Below are 24,045 nucleotides of genomic sequence, written 5' to 3'. Positions count from 1 at the left end.
TTACAGCGCCCGCTTTGTTCATCTCTCTGCAGCTGGGCTCTCCACTACCACCACCACGTACACACCCCTATCCCCACTCACCCTCCCCTTCGGACTCTCCTAGACCACCCTCCACCCCTAGGCTTTAAGGCTCTTCTGAGAGGGTGTTTTTGACAGTTTTTCTCTAAACAACCCCCCCACCTTTTTTTTTTCTCACTTTAGATGCCTGAATCCTCCATGAGCTCCCAATGAACTTCATGGTCGCAGCCCTACAACATATTCTCATCACCTCCAAATATCTGCTGAGGGTATCCAGGTCTACTCTCTGTTGCCCCTTCTCCTCATCCTACTCCAAGCCCCTCCACCATGACGACCTGTAAATGGGGTGGATAACTCTGCATATAGGGTGTCACAGATTTTTCTAAGGATAGGTATAAGGAGGCATGGTACAGTGCCACGCAAACTGTAAAGCACAGGAAAGCTGAATGGAATTATCGTCTTACCCCGTGTAGCTCCACCCTCACCACAACCTGCAGGATTACACTTGGGAGACAAGCTGTAGGTTTACTATTGAGCACACCATCCTACAGCAGTCTGGGTCTCTGTAGGAGCGAGCAAGGGGTTAATAAGGAGGAAGAGGGGGGCACCGAAAACCTAAGGTGAAGCCTAGAAACTGAGCCTGGTTGAAAGTCATTCTCCCCACCCGAAATCCAAGCTGACAGAGGATCCTTACCTTGCAAAGCCAGCTCTCGCCCCAGGAGACTGACAGGGGAGGCCCTAGGGAGCTGAACGCAGCTAGACTGGACCTCTTTAACCAGCACTGGAGGGACCCCTGAGACTCTTCCTCCCTGAAGGAGAGGAAGGAGAAATCCCCCAAGGCTGGCATAAATTCCAGTGAGGGAAGGATAGCAGAAAATAATTTGTCCTCTTTGGGATGGACAAATCTTGCTCTGATTCAGTGACTTTAGTGTGTACCCTCCCTGCCTCACCCAGGAACAGCAGAAGGTTGAACTGCAGGAATCTTTGGTCACTCATTGACAGGGCCAGCATTAGCAGGGGGACCCCCCACGTCTGGAGGCTGGAGCTGACCGGACTAGAAGCAGGAGGGGGTGGGACGCTCTCTGCAGCTACCTGCTATAGCTAATAGAGGTCAAACTATCAGGCTTCAGCATGTGCTGTGGGCACCAGGAAGCCCCAGGATTTGGCCTGGGGTGGAGGAGCGGTGTTGGGGGTGGAAGCCTCTTATTCTTTCTTTCTTCATACTGTTTGAGGCTCATAAAAGTATTTTAACTCTGACCACCTTTTTATGAGGCAGATCACAACAGTAATTTTCAGGCTATTCTGTTTAAAAAAGAAATGAAAGAAAATGAAACAAACCCCAAACTTGTTGTATCTTATGTGCCAAGACCCAGAGTTTGAGGGAAGAGGCTCAGATTGGGGTACCGCAAAGACTTTTCACATAACTCTGTTTCACAATTCCAGCTCTTCCTTACCGTCTTGGTCAGGAGGAATTTCAGGGAATAATCAAGGCTGCCACGGAGGCGGCTGATGCTGAGGCAGGGGGTTGAAACATCACCCAACTGCTCTCTGTCCTCCCAGCCCAGCAGCCAGCTGACCCCATGATAAAGGTTCTGTGCAATGTGTCCTCACGCCTGCTGTGTCGGGGCCCTATGTTCCCACAGTTAGAGCACTCAGGGGACTTCAGACCTACCATCCCCACCCCGCTCCACATCTGGAGCCCATCAAAAAACTCAGTGCTCTCTCACAGTTACGCAAGAGGTTGAGCAGCTGGGAGCTCAGAAAGGGGGAGGAAGAGAGAAGAAAGCAGAAAACAGCTTTCCAAGCATGCTTCAGACTTTCCGAAGTGGAAGCAGGGGGAGAGGGCAAAGGCTGGGTGTGGAAGGAAGAGTGGATTTTTTAAGGCCCTCTGCACTTGGCTATGAACGTCAGGAGTGGACTTCCACACCCAGCCTGCCTTTGCCACAGCACATTTCCCAGCTCTGTCCGTCCTCTGAAATTGTACACCCTCCAGCCCCAGAAAGAGGTGATCATTGCTCATTACAGCAAGCAATCCCTGTAGATGCACACCCTATCCCAGGAAGCTAACCTTTCTGGCCTCTTTGGATCCGGAACTCAGGCATCATTAGTGTAGGTGTGCTGGCAGCAATGATGCCAAGTAACTCCTCACTGCATGCAACTTGGAGAAAAAGTTCAAACCTTTCTTCACTAGCTGCAAAAGAAAAGAAGCTCTCTTCTCAGCTTGTCTTTGAAGCTGCACAATTCACACTTCCACCCACAGCTAAGGTATGTCCAAGCTGAGTGGGAAATTTGGGTAGGACAGAAGACTGGTCTTATTTACCTTCTGTGGCTCAGGACCTTCCTATGAGCGGAAAAGAACAAGCATTCATTCGGGCAAAAGAATGGGAAACAAGACCTATTTCCATTTCTCTCATTGCTTTGAATTGGTAACACTTCTTTTTCAAAAAGCCCGTTAACCTGATCTCAGATTTACATCTATGGGAACTTCCCAGAATTGGACTAAGCCTTAAATAACCACATAACCCCTGCCCTATGAACAGCAAGGCAAAAAACTTTCCTTTTTTACCACTGAGGGTAGAGGTAGGGGAGTGGCCCAAGCTTCTGAAAACCGCCTGGTTGCTTGACTCTTGTGTTTGAGAGGGGGCAACAGATCAGTTTGGAAAAGTAGTCTAAACTTCCTAAAGGCCTGCCTCCACATCAGTCACTAACTCCCCAGGGTGAGATGTGAAACTGACTCTTGTAGACATGCTGTCTGTTCTTGGGTCAGGAGCAATACCCAGCAACCAACCTACTTGTGGATCTTCTAGGAGTTTCAGAGAAGCTCTACAGCTGCAAATATATTTACCAAATGGGGCAAAAAGAGGGAATGGAGGGAGAGGATGGTTGCAGTGAGAGATGTACATAGTACAAGGGAGTCAATTCTGAGTTTTTGCTTCCTTTTGAGCGATTCCTCTAAAACCTACCAGACCAAAGCTCTATTTCTCACCCTCATTGAGATCCATGTTGAGTATCACTAGTTGCAGTTGACGCCGACCTACCTTAGCAAGAAAGCTTTGTAAGGAGGTACAGCCATTGCTTCCAGTTCGACTTCAATCTTCCTGAGGATGGGGACTCCTCCTATTTTCCTCCTCTCCTCCTCCAATGAGCCCTGCATATGTAAACTTTTTTTTTGGCCCCGCCTCGCAGCATGCATGATCTTAGTTCCCTGACCAGGGATCAAACGTGCACTCCCTGCAGTGGAAGCGCAGTCTTAACAACTGGACCGCCAGGGAAGTCCCATAGACTTTTTTTTTTTTTTTTTTCCATAGACTTTTAAGAAAAGCTGTTCTCTATCAACCCTGGAAATCTCTGAGAGCCTACCCAGTGTGAACGTTAAATTAATTGGAGGGCAAAGTTTCCTGTAGAGATGCATGGATTGATAGATTTGGGGTTTGATACTGTGAGTAGATGAATGACAGACCTTTTTTTAAAAAGGAACTCACCTACCTCCCTACCTCCTCTGTGTGGAATTAATTAACCCAGAGCAGGAACCACAGACCTCCTACATTAAACAGAATGCCCAGTCAGATCTAATTATTTTGTTAGTTTCCCTCACAAGAGGCCAACAAAAACTCCCCTTGATGCTGTGGAAGGATCAGCTGCCAGTCAGAGGGTGTGGCGTGGTTTTGGTGTGCTTCATTTCACTGGATTAACGTTACAGCCTCAGAGATCCAAGCCACACTTCAGCAACATTAAAGATACTTGCAATTTCTCTTGCAATTTCTCAAAATCTTGGCTTTCACCATTAAAATTAAAACTTATTCATTCCAGAAACTTACTATTCATCAGAGATTTGCCTTCCAATTTGGTGACATTCAATAGTTTTTCAAGTTAAATAAAAACAAAGTAAGGAAGAAGCCTTTTCTGAGGGAGTTATCAACTTCCAAGGAAGGCCTTCATCACTCATGCCTGCATCACTTAATTCTTACCACTGTTTGTCTAATGGGGAAGAGAATGCTCCAAGATATCACCAACTATGGTTATTCTTTAAAGATGAAGCCTCATTTTTCTGACTCTACAACTGGCTCTGACAAAATTAAGATCAAAAGCCCGTAAGTGGCATCAAATTCAAAAGCTACACTGTCAGGAGTGCATGTGTATGTGTATATGCTCAAATGCAGAAAAATACACAAGACACAATACCTGTAATAGGGAGAAAAGGCAATGAATACTCTCAGATAGAGATTATTTCCTCTTAAAGAAACATATCATTAATTTTTAATCTTAGATCCTGTTACAGCATTCTGAAGACACCAGGGAAGACACCAAAGTATGAGAGTCAACAGTCTAAAAAACATTCATTTTATAATACTTTTTATTTGATTAAAGAATTTGCCTTCTTTGTGTACAATGGAATGTTATATTCCCTATGTATTTTACAGGGTTACAAAACTTCTCTCATTTTAAATATTACCCCAAAAGTAATTTTAGAAAAAAAAGTTTTTGTGAAACTAAACTTCACTTTAAAAAAATCATATGGACAAGCAACTCTCAAACAAAACTGAATTAATAAGATTTCTTGTCTACTTAACTACATGACAGATTTTTTGTTCCAGTCCCCTTCCTCAAAAAAACCTTATGTGGAAACCAAGCTAGAGATAAGGATTCTTCCCTGATGCAGTTAAGGGAAAGGGAAAGGCCAGAAATTTCTTTGGCAAACATTTCCATCCATGGCCATTTGTGTGTGACTGCTCTGCTTCAATTACAGTACACTCTTTGCAGGGAAGGTCAGATGTTGTTCAGAGTGGGAGTCGTACTCTCCAACCAGCTGAAAGTGCAGGAAGTCATCTACTGTCATCTGTCTCTTCCCCCTGTCTGTGGCTGCAGCCTGGCAGCAACTCCACCAACTCCCAGTGCAATACTGAGTTAAAAGCCAACGCTGGGCTGGCTGATGTAGTCTTCTCCATTGAAGAATAGATGAGATGGGGCTGAGAAACCACCATTACATGATGACACTAAACAGAAAAGGCTTAGGGGAGAAAAAGGAAGGATTTCAGACACAGGAACAGAAAGGCTGCTGAAAAAATGCTGGGCAGGCTAGAATGGAATATATCAATGCCTACACAGCAATATAATCAGCTGAATCTTGAAATGCTAAAACCTTGGTGGTGAAAAGGGAGGCTCCTTGATAGTTCAGGACCAATGGGATTGGCACAAAGACTCACTGAACCTACAGCCTCCAAAATCATAACCTCATGTCTGATAGAAAGGAAAAAACTGATGACACAGAGAACATTCAGAAAGAGGGAGGTGGTGAATCTCAGGAATGTGAATGGATTACAAAGACCATTAGCTATCATGTTTTAGCTGAAGTACCCAAAATACGGAGAATGGAAGGCTGGGTAGCACCAGCAGCAGACATGATTACCTGTGGGTGTGAAATCCCTAACTAGACATGACCATTCTCCTCCCAGACACCTTGAAGTGGGGGCTATACCATTTGAAAGCTGCTTCTCAGCTGTCTTTAATATTGACACAAGTGGGATTCACACTAGTGTTCTAAACCAGAGCAACAAGGCTGCAAGGAAAACAGCCTGGCAAAGGAATGGAGGGATGAATAGATATAGGAAGAGGATAAGACATCCTTATCTTTTTTTTTTTTTTTTGACATCCTTATCTTTTAACTTCTAGACCCCCTACCCCTCAAGCAGTTCACCTGCATAGTCCAGAAATCAAGAATGGATTAGATCAACCTGTTCCCGGAGTGCCAAATACAGTGCCTATATGCAGATGATCTCAGTGCTGGATTGGATATATAGAAAGAAAAAAACTGAAGGTAAAGGAAAGGAGTATGAAAGATTAAAACCTTCTGCAGAAAAACTTTTTAAAAACAAAGTATGAAATATATTTAGGCATTAAAATAAAAAACAACTTAGCTGATGGGGGACAAAGTGTTTAACTGGGGGCATTCTCTGGAGAGCTTGCTTTCCTGCTGGCCAGTAAAATCTGCCAAAGAAATGAGCAGCCTTTCCCTTTATGTTTGGGTCATTTCGTTGCCAGAGAATGTCTCTGTGACACTGAAACACTGAGGGTGAGTTGAGGGTCCTTGCGCTCAGAGAATCGTGCACTGTATTTGAAGAAAAGGGTCTCCAATGGCTTGCAGGTTTGGAAAAAATTCTTCAGCCACTGTTGGCTTCTTCTTTATTAACTTGAAAATTTTCCTTTTCGGTTCCCTCTTCTTGGTATTACAGAATTTCATACTTATCCACTAGGAAAGTGGTCTCTGTGGAAAACCTTACAGGGCTGTTTCCATCTACCTGGGTCACTTTGGTAACCTAGGAAAACAAACAAAGAGTAAGGTAAAGCAGAAGGACAGCGGGTCTTTAAGGTGCTGGCTAAATTCTCAGTACAGAACAGATCAAATCCCCTAAAGCAGTATTAAAAGTAACTCAGAAATACTAAAAAAGTTCAATTCACAACTGCAGCTCACAGCATCACTCTTCCCCACCAACATGATTAATCTGCTCTCTAGATAGAAAAGACAACTGTTGGGATGACATGTAGAGTGGTATTAATATTAAGTAAAAGGTCCAGAATGAGTGGCCACTGCCCAGGCCCTGCCCTATAAAACCTATGAAAGTCATAGACATTCTATCAGGATGATCGATTAACATTTTGATCCAAAATGCAACATTCTAACAATTCAACATTATTTAATTTGCTCTCAGTCTAAGTTGTTCTATCATATTCATTTTCTAGGTATGGCTGGGTCCTTCTCTTGAGATTTCTTTTTATTTATTTTTTATTTAAACCTACTTTTTTTTTTAGTATTTATTTATTTGGTTGCACTGGGTATTTAGTTGTGGCAGGCGGGCTCCTTAGTTGTGGCATGCGAACTCTTAGTTGCAACATGCGTGCGGGATATAGCTCCCCGACCAGGGATCAAACCCAGGCCCCCTGCGTTGGGAGTTCGGAGTCCTAACCAGTGCACCACCGGGGAAGTCCTGAGATTTCTCTTTATTAATAATAATAGATGTCCAATTTAATGAACTACCTGTAACAATGGTGCGCATAATGGCACCAACACAAAACTTAAACCACTGATTCATATTTTCTAGTGAGGTTCTGACAGAGCAATTATACTGTCCTGTTCTTCAAATGGTCAGTAACAGGAAAATGTCTTGGGTTCAACAATGTGCTCCCAATACTGATGGGGTTAAGCCAATAACTGAGATGGGGGGGAGGGAGGGAGAGGGGGAGAGAGAGAGGGAGAGAGGGAGAGAGAGAGGGAGGGAGGGAGGGAGGGAGGGAGAACTGCTCTTTGGAATCATCCAGCAGATGAAACTATAACTTCCCAAGCACTTTCAGGAGAGACAGAGAACATCTGGGAAGATAACCAGAATGACAAGCAAATCAACAAGTCCGAGGGGAAGATAACAATATAAACTCGGTGCTTATAATGCAACTTGAATGCTGGAAGAACAAAGAGTTAAAAATAATGATCTGAAGGACAGTTCACAGGGAAATCCCTGGCAGTCCAGCAGTTAGCACTCAGCGCTTTCACTGCCATGGGCCTGGGTTCAATCCCTGGTCAGGAAACTAAGATCCCACAAGGTGCATGGCACAGAATGAATGAATGAATGCATGAATAAATAAATAAATAAATAAACAGTTCACAGATTTCCCCTGCTTTGCCTGCCTACCTTAAGGACAAGGTTTACAACAGAATTGGCTTACGATTATCCGTATTAATGAAGGGAAGCTGTGACATAAAAGAACATAAAAACCGTATCTATTTGTATTAGAATCACCTTTTTTGGCAGTAATTTTGTCTTCCAAATAAACTTTCTTTCATTCCTTGGGATCAAACCAAGTGACAATACAGAAGGCATTACTAAGTCATGTGTTGAGTGTTTTGGCAAATGAATTTTAAGATACATGAGATTATTAAAAAAAAAACAGGCAACTAAGAGACATGAGTCTTGCACAACCCATAAGTACTTTTATATGTAGTCATATTCAATTTCTTTACTTTGATCTAGAGAGGAAAACTGAGACAAAGCAGGTGAAGAACTGACCAAGATTACACAATGAGGCAGCAATGGAATCCACGGGGGGACATCAGCTTTTCTGATTTCTGCTCTGACCATGAAGACATGTTGCCTATCAGGTATCCGTCCTACCACTTTCCCCATATAAGTTCTCTATTAAACAGGGGTACCTGTATGTTACAGTAATTTTTTTTGGAGATGAAGGAGACTTGAACAGGGAAGAAATCATTGGGCTGCCCAGCAATGCTGAACTCAAGGCTGCCACTCTTATTTTTGGCATCAATCACTGGCAGGCACCACTCCAAGGTATTTCGTCGACTGTCATGTCGATATTCACCGTCAATCTCACCAATCACCGGTGCGCCGACACCAGATCTGTCACAAGAAACATCCGTGTCAAGTTAGCTGTCCAGAGCTAGAAGAACTATGCCAAGGAAAACCACCCCCAAATTTGATTATGCTCCTCAAATTCTGCCCACTTTCATATAGTCCTAGAAAAAATTAGACTCCCTGATAACTTCAAGGACCCTTAACCTTGGCCAAGGGTCTCATTAATTCCTTTTGTAGGTACAGATATATGCAACCATAAGTAATGGGCAAACATAGTCCTGGGCTGCTCCAACTTATGGACTAGATCTGGAGCTGGCAGGGGACTGAGATTGACAAATGTGTAAAGTGGGATGTATTTCCAAAAATACTGCACTAATGGTTTGCTGCCTTGTCATGATGGAATTTTAACATAGTGTAGCTCTCTTCATAGATGCCAATGAGGGGGAAAACAGGTTGATAGTAACAGTGGGGGAGAACTTAAACACCATTATGTGGTTATTTAGAATGGAGATGAATTTGGACCTTTGAGAGGATGTTTTTAAAAGATTTTAGGGGCTTCCCTGGTGGCACAGTGGTTGAGAGTCCACCTGCCGATGCAGGGGACATAGGTTCGTGCTCCGGTCCGGGAAGATCCCACATGCCGCGGAGCAGCTGGGCCCGTGAGCCATGGCCGCTGAGCCTGCGCGTCCGGAGCCTGTGCTCCGCAACGGGAGAGGCCACAACAGTGAGAGGCCCGTGTACCGCAAAAAAAAAAAAAAAAAAAAAAAAAAAAAAAAGATTTTAGAAGGTTTTAAAACTTATTGTAGTTGATGCCAGTGGGTTTATTTGATTTATAATCCAGTAACTGAACTTTTATTTGATAAGTGAAAGCACAATTACCCCTGGGCAAAATGTGAACATGATGGGAAAGAGAGATATTACACAGTTGTCCTTAGTCTGCAAGAGAACCAGGGCTAGTCAGGACGCACTGTGCATCCCCGCACACGGCTGACAGGCAGTGCCAGCTACTCCTACACACTCTAAATTTACCATCTTTTAATTCACCAGTGACATCCAATGTTTGCATTAAAGGCAGGGTAAATAAGGGAGACAAAGAAAACTTTAAGGGTGATATAACACAATTAACTCTTCCCTATCAATTTTATGGTCCCAGTTGTATGTATGTTTCTTCCCTTTGCCCTTGTTCCAATTCTGATTCTGAGATCCTCTAATCTGATCAGTTCTAGACAATAGGGTAAAATGCTGTCTAAGGGTCTCTCCTGGAGACTATTGCAAAGTTGAACTAAGACACAGGAAACCACCGTAACCACAATTATAGGGTAGATGGAGAGGCCTAAAACTTGTGGCATCCTAAAAATAGTCTAGTAAAATAAATCTTGACAAAATAAAACCCACACCTGTCACCAATGCCCAAATCTCACAATGGTTCAAGGCAGCCATCTATTGTTCTGAAATAATAACCAAGCTGTGAAGAATAAGATGATTAGCCCATTAAAGGGGATATTGGTAATAAAGCATATTTTAAAAAGTGGAAATAAGAATGACTAAAACCAGACCTGGCCATGTAAAGGCCTGAATCAAACTACAAATAAATTAGATTTAATTTTAATTCAAATTAAATTAAAATTAATTTGAACACAACTACAGATTGAATTAGAACCATTTTCTCTGTAATAATAACCAAGCAATTTAATAGTATAGACACACTAAGAATTCACTTACTGGGTATTCATAATTAAGCCCTGTACTTAATCATGGGGGTGCTGAAAGGCAGAGAAGCAGGGATTCAATGGTGAAGTAATAATAGTTCAGTCACTAGAAATGCTAGTGAGGAGATAAAGTAGAGAGTATTTCCAGATGATCCTAGAAAGTAGGCCATTTAAGCACACATCAAAAACTTACAGGAAGTAAACTTCTGGGGGGGATGCATATTTTTGTTATCTTAATTGTGATGATGGTGCATACATGCCAAAACTTATCAAACTTTATAATTTAAATACGTGTAGCTTATCACGTCAACTATACCTCAATAAAGCTGTTAGAAAATTTACTGAAACTGATGTAGATATCTTGTTTCAGCAAGAATAGTACCCTTGAAAACATAATCTCATCTTTAGCTGAAAATTTAGAGAAGAAAGTGAAAAAGAAAAATTCAGTCTGTCAGACTCAATTCCTTTAAGAGTTGCAAAACAAAGCAGAGAAAGTCTGACTGATAATTGGCTCCTCCTTCTGGAAACCTTCATTACTACATGAACAATCTGAAGACCAGTATCTGAAAACACGGCCCTAGAACTATAACCAGCTTTGCTTGTTTGGCTTTAAAATCAGTAATATCCACTCCGTTAAAAGTGTACAGCTCAATGCATTGACAAATGTAGACTGTAAGCACCATTACTATCAATTCATAGAACATTTCCATCATCTCCAAAAGTTCCTTTGTGCTCCTCTGCAATCAAATGCTTCTTCTCTTTGCAATCAAATGCTTGATTTCTGTTCCAAGAGTAATACCTTTTCAGAATGTCTTATAAGTGGCATCATATAGTAAGTATGCAGCCTTTTGTACCTGGTTTCTTTCACAATTGACCTTTATGAGAAACAAATATCTTAGAATGGATAGCCAGCTAAGTGCTGCCTCCAAAAGGAGTTCCAAAAGACTAGTTCTACAAGCTCGCTATAGAAAAAATGATTATGTGGGGTACTTACGGGAGTGGGATGGTGATAACCACATCATTCAGTTCTAAATTATCTTCTTGTAGCTCGTATTCTATGTTGACATCACAACCATTTCCACTTTCTGAGGGCCAGCAATTAACTGAAGAGAAAAGCAAAGCAGGTATATTAGAACATTAGAAAAAGAATGGAGGAAAGTTAAGATGGCAAATCAAAACTGACAACTGCAGGCCTTAAACATCCTAGTGTAAACTACTAAAAATAATGGTTTCAAAATTAAAAGTGTTTAAAATTTAAGCTATTTATTACCAAAATACACTAAATATAGCACTGAGTCCATTTTGAAAGGTCATTTTGTGAAAAAGAATTGTGGCAATGAAGAAGGTACAAGCCAAGGCTATTTCTAGTTCTCAGTGCAGTCTAGCTTAGTAGGACCGACCAGAGGCACTTACTTGTCAGTGGAATAAAAGACTCCTCTGTGGTTTGTAGTCTCCACTTCAGCACCCCAACGTCACTACTGACTGGAAATGACTTCTCTGGATTCTTCAAGCCAATTAGAGATTCTGCAGTGAAAAGTTTTTTATCCACATTTGGATGGGTCTGAAATGAGAAGGGAAAGAAAACTTCTGAGGTTCAGACATTATAAGACAGGAAATAAATTCCTTTTGGTCTTACATGGCCCATAATCTAAACATCTAAAACAGGGTGCCTAAAAAATTCCAATTATTTTTTATTTTGAAGAAAGATTTCCCTTCTTCAAAGACTTTTAAAGATTTAAGACATTTAAAAAATAGTAATAAAGTAATTTCAACTCTAAGCCATTTTGTTTGTAAGTAAAAAGTTAGTAACTTTGTAACTGAAAAAGTTAAAAGACCATTAACCAAGTCCTTTACAAAAATACTTCATAGGGAGCAGCCTGATGGTGAGGCCAAGCTTGCCAAATAGAAGACTAGGGTCAGACGTTGATCAGCTGGCTGGGTCACATAGCAGTCCTGGCCTTATACTAAGGAGACAGGAGAGGGAAAAGCTCTGTGGAAAGTTTAGCTGCAATTTTGCCTAAAAGTTGTTCAAACTCAGGCCAACTAAGATGGACTGCTCTTTTTAAAAGAAGTCACATTAGGAGAAAAAAGGAAAAAGTAGTAACTTGTGGATAGCAGACTACACAGACTTTATGAGCCAGCAAAGCTACTGTCAAATAATATAAGCACTACTTCCAAAAGACAACTGTGTGCTGGTTATGAGTGGAATAAAACGTAGACAAAACCACTTTCTTCGCTGAAAAGGCTTTGTTCTCGTGACAAGAGATATAAGATCAACCATCTAAATAAACTGTGACAAGAACTGTAATAATATAAAGAAGGTCTCTTACACAGCCAGGTAGGTGGAACATACATATTCATTTTTAAGCATTTTATGTACTTTTCAAATATACCATTAGATACTGCCCTTCAGCTAACAAAACAAGCACTGGCAGTTATATAGCAGCAGAACGAGTAAACTTAGTGTCATAACCTGCTTTAGTAAAATACCTCCCGGCCTTCCCACTGGTGGCGCAGTGGTTAAGAATCTGCCTGCCGGGACCTCCCTGGTGGCTCAGAGGGTAGGAATCCTCCTGACATCTACTGAGCCTATGCCCTAGAGCCCGTGAGCCACAACTACTGAGCCCACATGCCACAACTACTGAAGTTCAGGCACCTAGAGCCTGTGCTCTGCAACAAGAGAAGGCACCTCAATGAGAACCCTGTGCATCACAACGAAGAATAATAGCCCCACTCACTGCAACTAGAGAAAGCCTGTGTGCAGCAACAAAGACTCAACGCAGCCAAAAATAAAATAAAATAAATAAATAAATTTTAAAATAAAATAAAATACCACCCTATTGTTTTAAAACTTTGTTTTTTTAATTATATTTCAAGCAATATCCTAAATGAATTTACTCTTTGCATAATAGTAACAAATATGCATCTCTTTGTACCTTTGTGAGTATGAAGTCATTTATTAGATTTCAAAATGACCTTTCACTCGATTCCAGTATTAAAAGGCCATACTAATACAGCTGCTGTCAGTCATTCCCAACTGGCTTGGGAAGGCATTTATCAATTCAAGGCTTCCACTGTAGGTAATAAATTAACTTCTCTCCTATGCATCTAGAATGGCAATAGTTATATAAGTTAAATAATCTTCTGTGTTTAAATTAACTTCTTTCCTATGCATCTAGAATGGCACTAGTTATATAAGTTAAATAATCTTCTGTGTTCTATGGTTCATACAGGGAACTCCAGTTGAGAAAGACTGTGTTAGGTAGACAAAAGCCTTAATGCTCCCTTATCAAAAGCCTCTACACACCTGTAGCTGCACCCCTTTCTTGTCTTCATTTTCCACATGAAGACGAATTCGGCCAAATTTATCATCTGAGATCCTAAGCATGATCATGCCATGCAACTCCATATTCTGTAATCCTCCATCTCGTCCACAGGTTAGTGTGATCTTTTCCTCAATCTTCATGTGCACACTGTAGAGAAAGAATGATAAATCTGCTCAGACAGGTAAAAACCAGAACTCTCTTTCTCCGGGGTTTAATGGTGATTAGCCATAAGCAACTTATTTAAAGGTGCTGCAGCCATATGTATCAAAATTTAAAGCATTATATAAACTATCACATTTAGAATGGATAAACAACAAGGTCCTACTGTATAGCACAAGAAACTATATCCAATCTCCTGGGATAAACCATAATGGAAAAGAATATTAAAAAATAATGTGGGGACTTCCCTGGTGGTGCAGTGGTTAAGAATCCACCTGCCAATGCAGGGGATACATGTTCGAGCCCTGGTCCGGGAAGATCCCACATGCCGCAGAGCAACTAAGCCCGTGCACCACAACTACTGAGCCTGCACTCTAGAGCCCGCGAGCCACAACTACTGAGCCTGCATGCCACAACTACTGAAGCCCGCATGCCTAGAGCCGTGCTCTGCAACAAGAGAAGCCACTGCAATGAGAAGCCCGCACACCGCAACGAAGAGTAGCCCCTGCTCGCCGCAGCTAGAGAAAGCCCACGCGCAGCAATGAAGACCCAATGCAGCCAAAAATAAACAAATAAAATTTAAAATAAACAAAAATTAAAAAGAATGTGTATATATTATGCATAACCGAGTCACTTTGCTGTACAGCAGAAATTAGCATAACATTATAAATCAACTATACTTCAACTAAAAAAAGGAAAACAACCTTTATCCCTAAAAAATAAAATAAAATAAAATAAAAGCATTACACCCTTTGGTTCAGCAAATCCTCATCCTACAGATAAATTCTCACCTGTGCAAAACAATGTCGTAAGTTATTCACTGAAGAATTGTTTGTAATAGCAAAAGTTTAGAGACAAATGTCTGTCAATAGGGGGACTACTTAAATACATAAAAGTATATCCACAAAAATGAATACTGGGCAATTAGAAAAAAAAAAAGAGGAACAATTGAAAAAACTTTTTATTTGAAAAAAATTTCTAAAATTATAACAGAAATACATTTATACCCTTTTTATCTTTGTTAACATTTTATCCCATTTGTTTTATCATTTGCACACTCTCTCTATATAAATATATTTTACTTTTTTCCTTGAACCATTTACAGGCAGAATATATACATCACGGCCCTTTATCCCTAAACATTTTCAGAGTGTATTTTGTAAGAACAGGATATTCTTTCACATAACCACAGTACTGTTATTAACTTCGTAAATTTACATTGACACAATACTTTAATCTACCATTCATATGCCAATTTTGTCAGTTGACCTAGTAATGCCCCTTATAGTAGTACAAGATCCAGTCTAGGGTAAGGTACTGCATTTGGATGTCATGTCTCTATAGCTTCAAATAAGGAAATTCTTGTCTTTGAAATAAGTGAAAAAAGCAATTGGAAATGTGTCTAGTATGCCACCACTAATGTATAAAAAGGAGAAATACTGAAATTGTACCATGTTTTTATTCATCTATACATAGACTATCCCTCTTGGAAGATTCACACAAAAACTAGTTAATACTGAGATTTCCCCGGCATCCAAGTGGTTAAGACTCCGCGCTTCCACCGCAGGTGTATGAGTTCAATCCCTGGTTGGGGAACTAAGATCCTGCATGCCATGAGGCGTGGCCAAAAAATTTTAAATTTTAAAAAATTTTTTAAAAATTAAAAAACCCCAAAAAACTAGTTAATACTAGTTGCCTCCATAAAGAGAAACCTGCGTGGCTGGGGGGGAGGAAGAAGTTTTAGTTCAATATCCTTTGAACCTTTTGAATTTTGAACTACATGAATGTATAATCTAGTTTTCAAAATAAGTAAAATAAAAGGTGCGACTGCTATGGGCAATTATTAAGTACAATCTACCCATATTCCTTACTAAAACTATTTTTAGCTGGGTGAACTGCAGAGGCTTAAAAAGACTATTCTGGCATCCTACTTTGCTCTGTTCTAACCTCTAAGACTTCCCAGAAACAAAGGCATGAGACTCAAGACCACAGAGGAATGTATCTTAAGACAATGCATGGTCTCATTTACCTTCACAAACGTTTGCTCCATGCTCAAGAAGTATTTCATCATTCAGAAAAGAGTCTCAACTCCTCTCTAGTACATGACAGTCTCCAATATCAAAATAGTGTCAAGCCTCTGTCTCCCTCAAAGCAACTACTAGGAATAGCACAGGAGCTTTAGTGATTTAAGAGATTTATTCCGACATAACCCTGTTCATTTCATACAGAATAAGACATACAACATACTCCTCTTTTATGCACACCTAATAGAGGTATCCTCCCAGACTCATCTTTCACTTGACCTCAAAACCATCAGTAACAGTAGAAGGTCTGGGCTTCAAAACAAGAAATCTGAGTCATGAATATGTGAACTTGATAACTACCACTTAAAAATGTTACCAAACAGTACCACAGTCCTGAGATAAGAGACAAATCAAAATATTCTATACTGGGTTCAAATACTTAAAAGGCAAAAGATAATACATTATTTGCTACTAAAGATATTTATAAATTTTGTCCTCCTTAAAACTTAATTAGGGGCTTCCCTGGTGGCGCAGTGGTTGGGAGTCCGCCTGCCGATGCAGAGGACATGGGTTCGTGCCACGGTCCGGGAAGATCCCACATGCCGTGGAGCGGCTGGGCCCGTGAGCCATGGCCGCTGAGCCTGCGCGTCCGTAGCCTGTGCTCCGCAACGGGAGAGGCCACAACAGTGAGAGGCCCGTGTACCGCAAAAAAAAAAAAAAAACTTAATTAGAAGGACTTCCTTGGTGGCACAGTGGTTGAGAATCTGCCTGCCAATGCAGGGGACACGGGTTCAAGCCCTAGTCCGGGAAGATCCCACATGCCATGGAGCAACTAAGCCCATGTGCCACAACTACTGAGCCTGCGATCTAGAGTCTGCAAGCCACAACTACTGAGCCCGTGTGCCACAAATACTGAAGCCCAGGCGCCTAGAGCTCACGCTCCACAACAAGAGAAGCCACTGCAATGAGAAGCCCGTGCACACAAACGAAGAGTAGCCCCCGCTCGACGCAACTAGAGGAAGTCCACGCACAGCAATGAAGATCCAATGCAACCAAAAATAAATTAATTAAAATTAAGGGCTTCCCTGGTGGCGCAGTGGTTGAGAATCTGCCTGCTAATGCAGGGGACACGGGTTCGAGCCCTGGTCTGGGAGGATCCCACATGCCGTGGAGCAACTGAGCCCGTGAGCCACAACTGCTGAGCCTGCGCGTCTGGAGCCTGTGCTCCGCAATGAGAAGCCGCGATAGTCAGAGGCCCCCGCTTGCCACAACTAGAGAAAGCCCGCGCACAGAAACGAAGATGCAACACAGCAAAAATAAATTAATTAATTAAAAAAAAAAAGTAACCACTTTTTAAAAAATTAAAATTAAAAAAAATTAGAAAAAGACATGCAAAAATATAGTATAGTGCTAATCATAACTCTAGCCCTCTAATTCCACTCCATTTTAAGAGACAAAGTACACACTAGGCACAAAGAAAAGTTATTTTTGTTTAATTTAGCCACCAGAGTTGATAGAAAGGTAAGTTCTAAACTTAATAGAGAACAGGTGGCTGAGAGCCCCCAATCATGTTTAAAGGGGGGAGGGGGGAAGACCTCATGTTTATACCTAGAATGTACTTTTCAAAAAAAAATTTTATTTAAGTATAGCTGATTTACAATGTTGTGCTTAACTGCTGTACAGCAAAGTGACTCAGTTATACATATATATATTCTTTTCCATTATTGTTTATCACAGGACATTGAATATAGTTCCCTGTGCTATACAGTAGGAAGTGTTTTAAATCTGGAAAAATTAAGACACAAAAAGAATTTACAGTGCATTGAGATAATTTTTTTTAACACTATGTGGTCTGTTCTTACTGAAAGAGTTACTACTTACCTCTCCATATTAATGGGTGGAGCATGCACTTTGGTTGCTTCAGAGGTACGCTTGCCCATACTGGAGGACATGATAGTTTCACCTTCAGATTTCAATTTGTCAACAAAGTTATCTACTTCCTTTCCTTTGGCTCCCAGTTTCAAAGCCTTGCTAGGGCCTGAAGGCCTAAGTGGAAGAACACACACATACACACAAAAATACACACATGATTTAAAAAGTTAAAAACTAATTAATAATTCTCTATCACTGAAGCTTTCCTTGAAGCTGTTCTTTAAGAGGAATGTGAATACCTCAAGGAAAAAACACAAGCTTCCTAGTGTTTAGTGGACAACTAGACTACTCCCTGCTCGAACTGACAGCTGGGTCACAATTAGCATATAAGCTTCAGGAATTCCCTGGTGGTCCAGTAGTTAGGACTCTGTGCTTCCACTGCAGGGGCCACAGGTTCATCCCTGGTCAGGGACTAAGATCATGTATGCCACAGGGGCACAGCCAGAAACAAAACAAAAAAACCCATATAAGCTTCAAGTACCCAAAGACCACAGGTATACTTTCATAAGCATGTGTGATCTGATGAAAACTTTGTACCTTCTATCCAGATAAATATACCTGTGTACAAACGAACTTTTTCACATAATTTCAGGTAGTTCAGATTCTCCCTTAAATCCATTCACGAACACTAGATTAAAAATACATGTTCCTTAAACAGTTAAATATCCCCTCTTCTCCCAAAATAAGGCAACTCTCATAGGAAATTGAGATCATGTTATAATTTGTAAAAGAACTCTCTTTTACACAAAAGGAAAAACACCACATTCAGATTTCTCCTTTATCCCCATATTATGCAGCCAAATTTAATATTATATCTTACTTCATCAAGTCACTTGTTATTTACAGTTTGCCTAAAAATCAGATATCACTCTGAGATACACACATACAGCCTTCATCTGCCATTCTAGGATTGCATTCTGGGTGATACACTGGATTATATACCTGGCTGGTGCAGGTGCCACTTTTGGTTTATCAGTTTCAATGATGGTCTCTGTGATCATAGCAGCTGTGCTACCTCCAGACACTGTGGAGCTTCCAAATCCCCCAAATCCTGGGGCTTTTTTGCCCTGTCTCTCTGCATCTCTTCGGGCCTGCTGTAATTCTTTTGCTTTACGCCGCATCTCAGCCTTGGCTTCACGTTCTTGAGTCTACAAGAAGATACATACTTGGATGTAGCTTTGAGTACAGACTAGACTAGCAAATAAAAAAGGGAAAATCAGATAATGAAGCCTAAAAGAAAGATATACAAACCAGCTGTCCCAGAGAAGACCTTATTTACCTCTCTGACTGCTCTGAACACCTTCTCCTCATGAGAATCCATTTCTGTGAAGGTTCTGATCTGTGCCAGGTTAACATTTTCCCGGTATCCCAGTGCAACAATTTCATCAAATGCAAAAATCAAATCAAAACAGTGCTCAGATATTTCATTCTCTTCTAAGGCTCGGCAATATTCAGGAATCTAATCATGGAGAACAACAGAAAAGAAAGATTTAGAATATATCACCAGTTTTGTTTTCCAGTTATCATCCTTTAAAATACACAAATTTCAATAAGCCTAAATCCCTTTATTAGCTCCTTCTGCTACTCTGTATTTTAAGCAAGTCTGTGGCATAAAGTCTTTTATGTGTGTGGCTACATCAACAAATCTTACCTGAAGAATATTATCTAAAAATATAGCCAAACAAGTGTCAGAACCACAAAGGCAGGTTAGAGTAACTGCTAGAGAAATGGGAAACAAAAGGGCAGTTCTCATATTCTCCTTTGTAATACTTACAGTCTAGGATACCCAGTAAGTGTCTGCTGAATGAATAGGAGCTGTAGCAATAAGATGCTGGGATGAGGGCTGGGGGCACAGAACATGCAAACTGATAAGCATCAGCTGCTTTGGGGGAAAAACAGTTTTACACAAAAAATTTAAAAACAAAAACTGTAACCCAATATTACAGGACTCTTACCACTCTTGAAAAGAGCCTTAGGGTCTCCAGATCTTCTAAGATGTTGCTGTTTTTGGTAGTGATCAGTACCATGTACAGTTTCTCCATAGGCTGGTAAACATATCTGACACTCTCTGTTTCAACAAATGTGTGTTGTTTTCCAGTGTTCATGAGCTTTGGAAAAGCTGCTAACAAGCCCTCAATCCGAGTTCGGGTCATCTCTACAAACTGTCGAGAAACAATAGCCTTTCCTGCTTTTGTGCAGACTGCTGCTGCCAACAGCACCTGCCGGGAACATATAAATAAGTACTAATTAATTATTTCTTTACATGTGTTTTCTCAGAATCCTCACATCTTCTGTAGAATGGTACACTCAGTTATTTAGTGATGTGACTACTATTAGAATGCTCACTTTCAAACTCTACTTCATTGCTCTTTTAATTATAGTATGTCATTCATAAAACAAAGCTAAAGTAGAGGAAAATGAAGCTATTACTCCTGTTTTTCAATAACATACCTAGAGAAAAACTTAGTAAAGAAGTAATTTTTTTCTAGGTCTACAAATACATTATGAATGGATCCCCTGTGACTCAAAACTGGGTTGCTCTCTGCTTTGGCAGACCCATAAAGAAGAGCTTAAACTTTTTCTAGGGAGAATAGAGATCTCCACAGCCAAAAGAGAGGTCTGATCAGGCAGACTGAGGATTTATACAAGGCCCCTGACCTTTCATTTCATTTTTACCTAGAATATGGAACCAATCTAGTGAGTCTAAATTTATCTTCTGCTCTTTGATTAACCGTCCCATCCCACACTATCTTACCTCCAGACATGCAAACAATCTGTAAAATGAAAAACGGAATGACTCAATGTTTCATACAGGTTTTGACACTGGGCAATGATCAAGACTAACAGTCCTTTTTTCAGAGTCTGGCATTTCATTAAACAAAATGAATAAAGCATCAAAGAAGAGAAGACCAAATGCCATTAGCAGAGTAGTAAGAATATTAAGTACAGTGTTAATAGTCTCTTCAGTACAGGAACCCAAAAGTTCACAAGGACAAGGAACAAAAAGACTATTTACACATTTTGGACGCCTCAATCCTGGGATACAACCTCTGAAATATCAACATCCTACTGGTCAGGCTTCTCAGCTTTACAGAAACCTGTCCTCTACAGGTGAGCAGCTTGAAGAAAAAACAAGTTAGTCAATTTGAATAAATATTCTCATAGTTTCAAAACAGCAGAACAGTTTTATAATAATTATAGGAGAACACAGTGTCCTTATTCATCAAGGATAGGTCATTAGGGTATTTGGGAGATAATTACCATCACGCTTATTTCCAAGCAGCTAGGTAAAAACAATTTGTATCGAAAAAGTGTTTGATCTATATCCTGCACAAATAATTTCCCTCTACCAGATTTGTATTTTTACTGATTGATTTGCTTCCAATGAACATCAGGCAAATTTTCTCATGTGAAATCTCAAGAATAATGCTATCAACTGCTCTATTTCCCAAATAACAACTGCAAGTTTAGAAAGAAGCTCATTTAAGGGAGTTATACAATTTTATGTTCCTGAGTCTATCAACTCTATATTGAAACTTACCTTAATTATTCCAGCATAAAGTTACGTTGTATAGAATTAAAAAGTTTAAAAATAGAAAGTAGTTCTACATCATAAATAAATACTCTAAGGAAGAATCTTGTTTTGTAAGTTATATCCTTTTAAAAAGATAAAATACTTCAGACATACAGAGAGGTATAGAGTATAAAATTACAGGTGGTTACTTCAAGAGTGGCAAATAAGCTAGCTTAAAAGTCCCAAAACAGTCACTTTCCCCAAAATATTTATAATTTTTTAAATAAATAGTTTGGGGTTTTTTTTAAAAAAAATAAACAGTTTTGTACTTAAGAAATGTATCTTTCACCATCACCAGCTGCTTGGGAGGTTTCTGCTACCACCCAGGCATGAGGCAAGAAGAGTAAAGGGGAGTAAAGGATCCCAGAAAAAGAATAAAAATGCAACAAGGTTATGACCCATTCTTTTCAAAGGAAATCTCCCACCTCATGTCTTTAACTTTACTATTTTGTTGTTGTTGGTCACAGAATTTTATTTAATTCAGCTTTACTGAGGTAAAATTAACATATAAAAATGTGAGATATTTTAAGTGTACATCATGGTGATTCCGTGTCTTTCTTTTTGAAAGTTTTTGGCCACACCCCACGGCATATGGGATCTTAGTTCCCCAACCAGGGACTGAACCCATGCCTTCTGCATTGGAAGGCAAAGTCTTAACCACTGGACCGCCAGGGAAGTCCCAGTGATTCCATGTCTTTAATTTCATTTTTTTCTTCTGGTTTTATTGAAATGTAATTGACATACAGCACTGTAAAAGTTTAAAATGTACGCATAATGATTTGACTTACATACATCATGAAATTATTACCACATAAGTTTGGTGAACATCCATCATCTCATATAGATACAACATTAAAGAAACAGAAAAAAGGGAGCTCTCTGGCAGTCCAGTAGTTAGAGGACTCCATACTTTCACTGCCAAGGGCCTGGGTTTGATCGCTGGTCAGGGAACTAAGATCCCGCAAGTCGCACGGTGCAGCCAAAAAGAAATAGAAAAAAAATTTTTTTTCCTTCTGATGAGAACTTGTGACGCTACTCTCTTAACAACTTTCATATATAAGATACAGCAGTATTAGTTATGTTTATCATACTGTTCAATGCATGCCTAGTACTTATTTATCTTATGACTGGAAGTTTGCACTTTTTGACTACCTTCATCCAGTTCTCCCTCCCCCCACCCCCTGCCTCTGGTAACCACAAATCTGATCTCTTTTCTGTGAGTTTGTTTGTTTGTTTATTTTTAAAGTATGACTGACCTACAACACAATGTTAGTTCTGGTATACAACATAGTTATTTGATATTTCTATACATTTCAAAATGATCACCATGATAATCTAGTTACCATCTGTTACCATATAAAGATATTATATATAGACTATATTCCCCACACTGTCCCCCATCCATGTCTTTAAATTAATAGTGTGAGATAAAGAAAGATTTCTTCAAATAAGGGCAAGGACTCCTGTAATTTTTGGTACACACACAATGATAATACCTTAATCTCGAAAAAGAAGAAATTGGCCTAAAATTATCACCAGGCAAGAGACTTAGAGACTTGTTTGAAGACTAAAACCAAATATACTCAAGAAATTTGATTTCACATTAATTTTTATCATATGAGGTTCATGTTTCAACCAAACCATGCTTCAACCACTGCAAAAAAAGAAAGAAAAAGGTAGTTGCTGCTTTAGCTTATGAATGATAAGCAAGTATGTCTCTGTATTGGTTCACTAAAGCTTTGTATGACATGTACATCCAAATAAAGTAAGGTTTGCGGGATCTTAGTTCGTCAACCAGGGATTGAACCCGGGCCCTCGACAATGAAAGCATGGAGCCCTAACCACTGGACCACCAGGGAATTCCCAAAAAATATTTCTTTTAAAATCAATTGTCATAATGTTATTTATACAAATGGGTTAAAATTTCCAAAAGTATCAATATAATATATGAATTCAAAAAGTGTCAAATACCAAAAAACTCAACGTATAAAAGTTCTAAAAAACTGGTAATTCAAAAAGAAGACCTAGTGATGATGATGCTTGTGAAGAATTTGGATAAACTGTTTCATGAATATAAGAACAGAAAAAAGGAATTATTTCTCAATTAAAAATCTTATTTATGTAACTTTAACAATATGTATAAGTAAATTATTAAATACTTTAAGAACATATTTAACTATTTGTGCTATAGTCCTAAAAGTTTTATATTCTGAAAAGCTTTTCTTCTTAATATTCTCATCAGGTAAATGAGGAATTCCCTTATATTTGGGATCACCTCCCATTGGTTTCTCCTTCTATGTGAATTAGACTATGTGAATTAGAAATAGTGTTCTAAATTTGTGAAGAACTAAGTTAATATACCAGGAAAATTAAATGACTGGAAGTGAGATGATTTGGATCCTACTTTTTGTTCTTCTATTTACTGTCTGTCTGACTTAAGTTACGTTTCAACCTCTCTTAGCCTCAGTTTCCTCTCTGAGAATATGGAGCATCATCTGACTACCTCACAAGCTATTATGAGGATCAAATGAGTGTAATAAAAACGTAAGCCAAAGCTATACAACTTATGCCACAAAATATGTAAACATAAAACACACACACAATGTAAAACAGCACTATTATTACTAATAAACTTGCCAAGAAATGCATGTCATTAAAAAATTTGTCACTTCAAGGCAATGGACTTTTACTTTTATGGGTTTGGCAGTATTTTAATACTCAAATAATGCAAATGGACTCCCCACAAAATTTTACATATAATGTCAGAGAATTCATAGATCCTTTAGAGTAGTAATTCTCAAATGACCCATGGAGAACCACTTTATGCAGTGAGAAATATTACTAATAAATAGGAGCACATCATAAATTTAATACTTATAGAGCGCTCACTAAAAAAAAAAAAAAAAAAAAAAAACACAAAAAAAACAAGCACCAAAAACAACA

The 24,045-nt window shown here is 39.6% G+C and overlaps 2 protein-coding genes across 3 annotated transcripts in view; both read right to left on the bottom strand.

Annotated features, from left to right (window-relative positions):
• The window catches only part of PHLDB1 (pleckstrin homology like domain family B member 1), a 45,810-nt gene extending 44,992 nt beyond the window's left edge, over nucleotides 1-818 (bottom strand). For both annotated transcript variants that reach the window (XM_024751724.1, XM_024751727.1), the window contains exon 1: nucleotides 713-818. The gene's annotated coding sequence lies outside the window, so the exon portion shown is untranslated. The remainder of the gene's footprint in view (nucleotides 1-712) is intronic.
• Nucleotides 819-4,354: 3,536 nt separating this feature from the next.
• Nucleotides 4,355-24,045, bottom strand: part of ARCN1 (archain 1 coat protein complex I subunit delta) — a 26,329-nt gene continuing 6,638 nt past the window's right edge. The window contains exons 2-10 of the mRNA XM_024751708.1: nucleotides 19,484-19,747; nucleotides 18,808-18,987; nucleotides 18,471-18,676; nucleotides 17,478-17,642; nucleotides 13,395-13,560; nucleotides 11,501-11,648; nucleotides 11,082-11,190; nucleotides 8,219-8,423; nucleotides 4,355-6,332 (exon numbers count right to left, since the gene is read on the bottom strand). Coding sequence (XP_024607476.1) covers nucleotides 6,243-6,332; nucleotides 8,219-8,423; nucleotides 11,082-11,190; nucleotides 11,501-11,648; nucleotides 13,395-13,560; nucleotides 17,478-17,642; nucleotides 18,471-18,676; nucleotides 18,808-18,987; nucleotides 19,484-19,747 — 1,533 coding nt within the window. The 3' untranslated portion in view covers nucleotides 4,355-6,242. The remainder of the gene's footprint in view (nucleotides 6,333-8,218; nucleotides 8,424-11,081; nucleotides 11,191-11,500; nucleotides 11,649-13,394; nucleotides 13,561-17,477; nucleotides 17,643-18,470; nucleotides 18,677-18,807; nucleotides 18,988-19,483; nucleotides 19,748-24,045) is intronic.

The sequence above is a fragment of the Neophocaena asiaeorientalis genome, unplaced genomic scaffold, assembly GCF_003031525.2.
Source record: "Neophocaena asiaeorientalis asiaeorientalis breed wild unplaced genomic scaffold, Neophocaena_asiaeorientalis_V1.1 scaffold479, whole genome shotgun sequence".
Lineage (NCBI taxonomy): Eukaryota > Metazoa > Chordata > Mammalia > Artiodactyla > Phocoenidae > Neophocaena > Neophocaena asiaeorientalis.
This window is presented reverse-complemented; position numbering and strand designations above follow the sequence as displayed.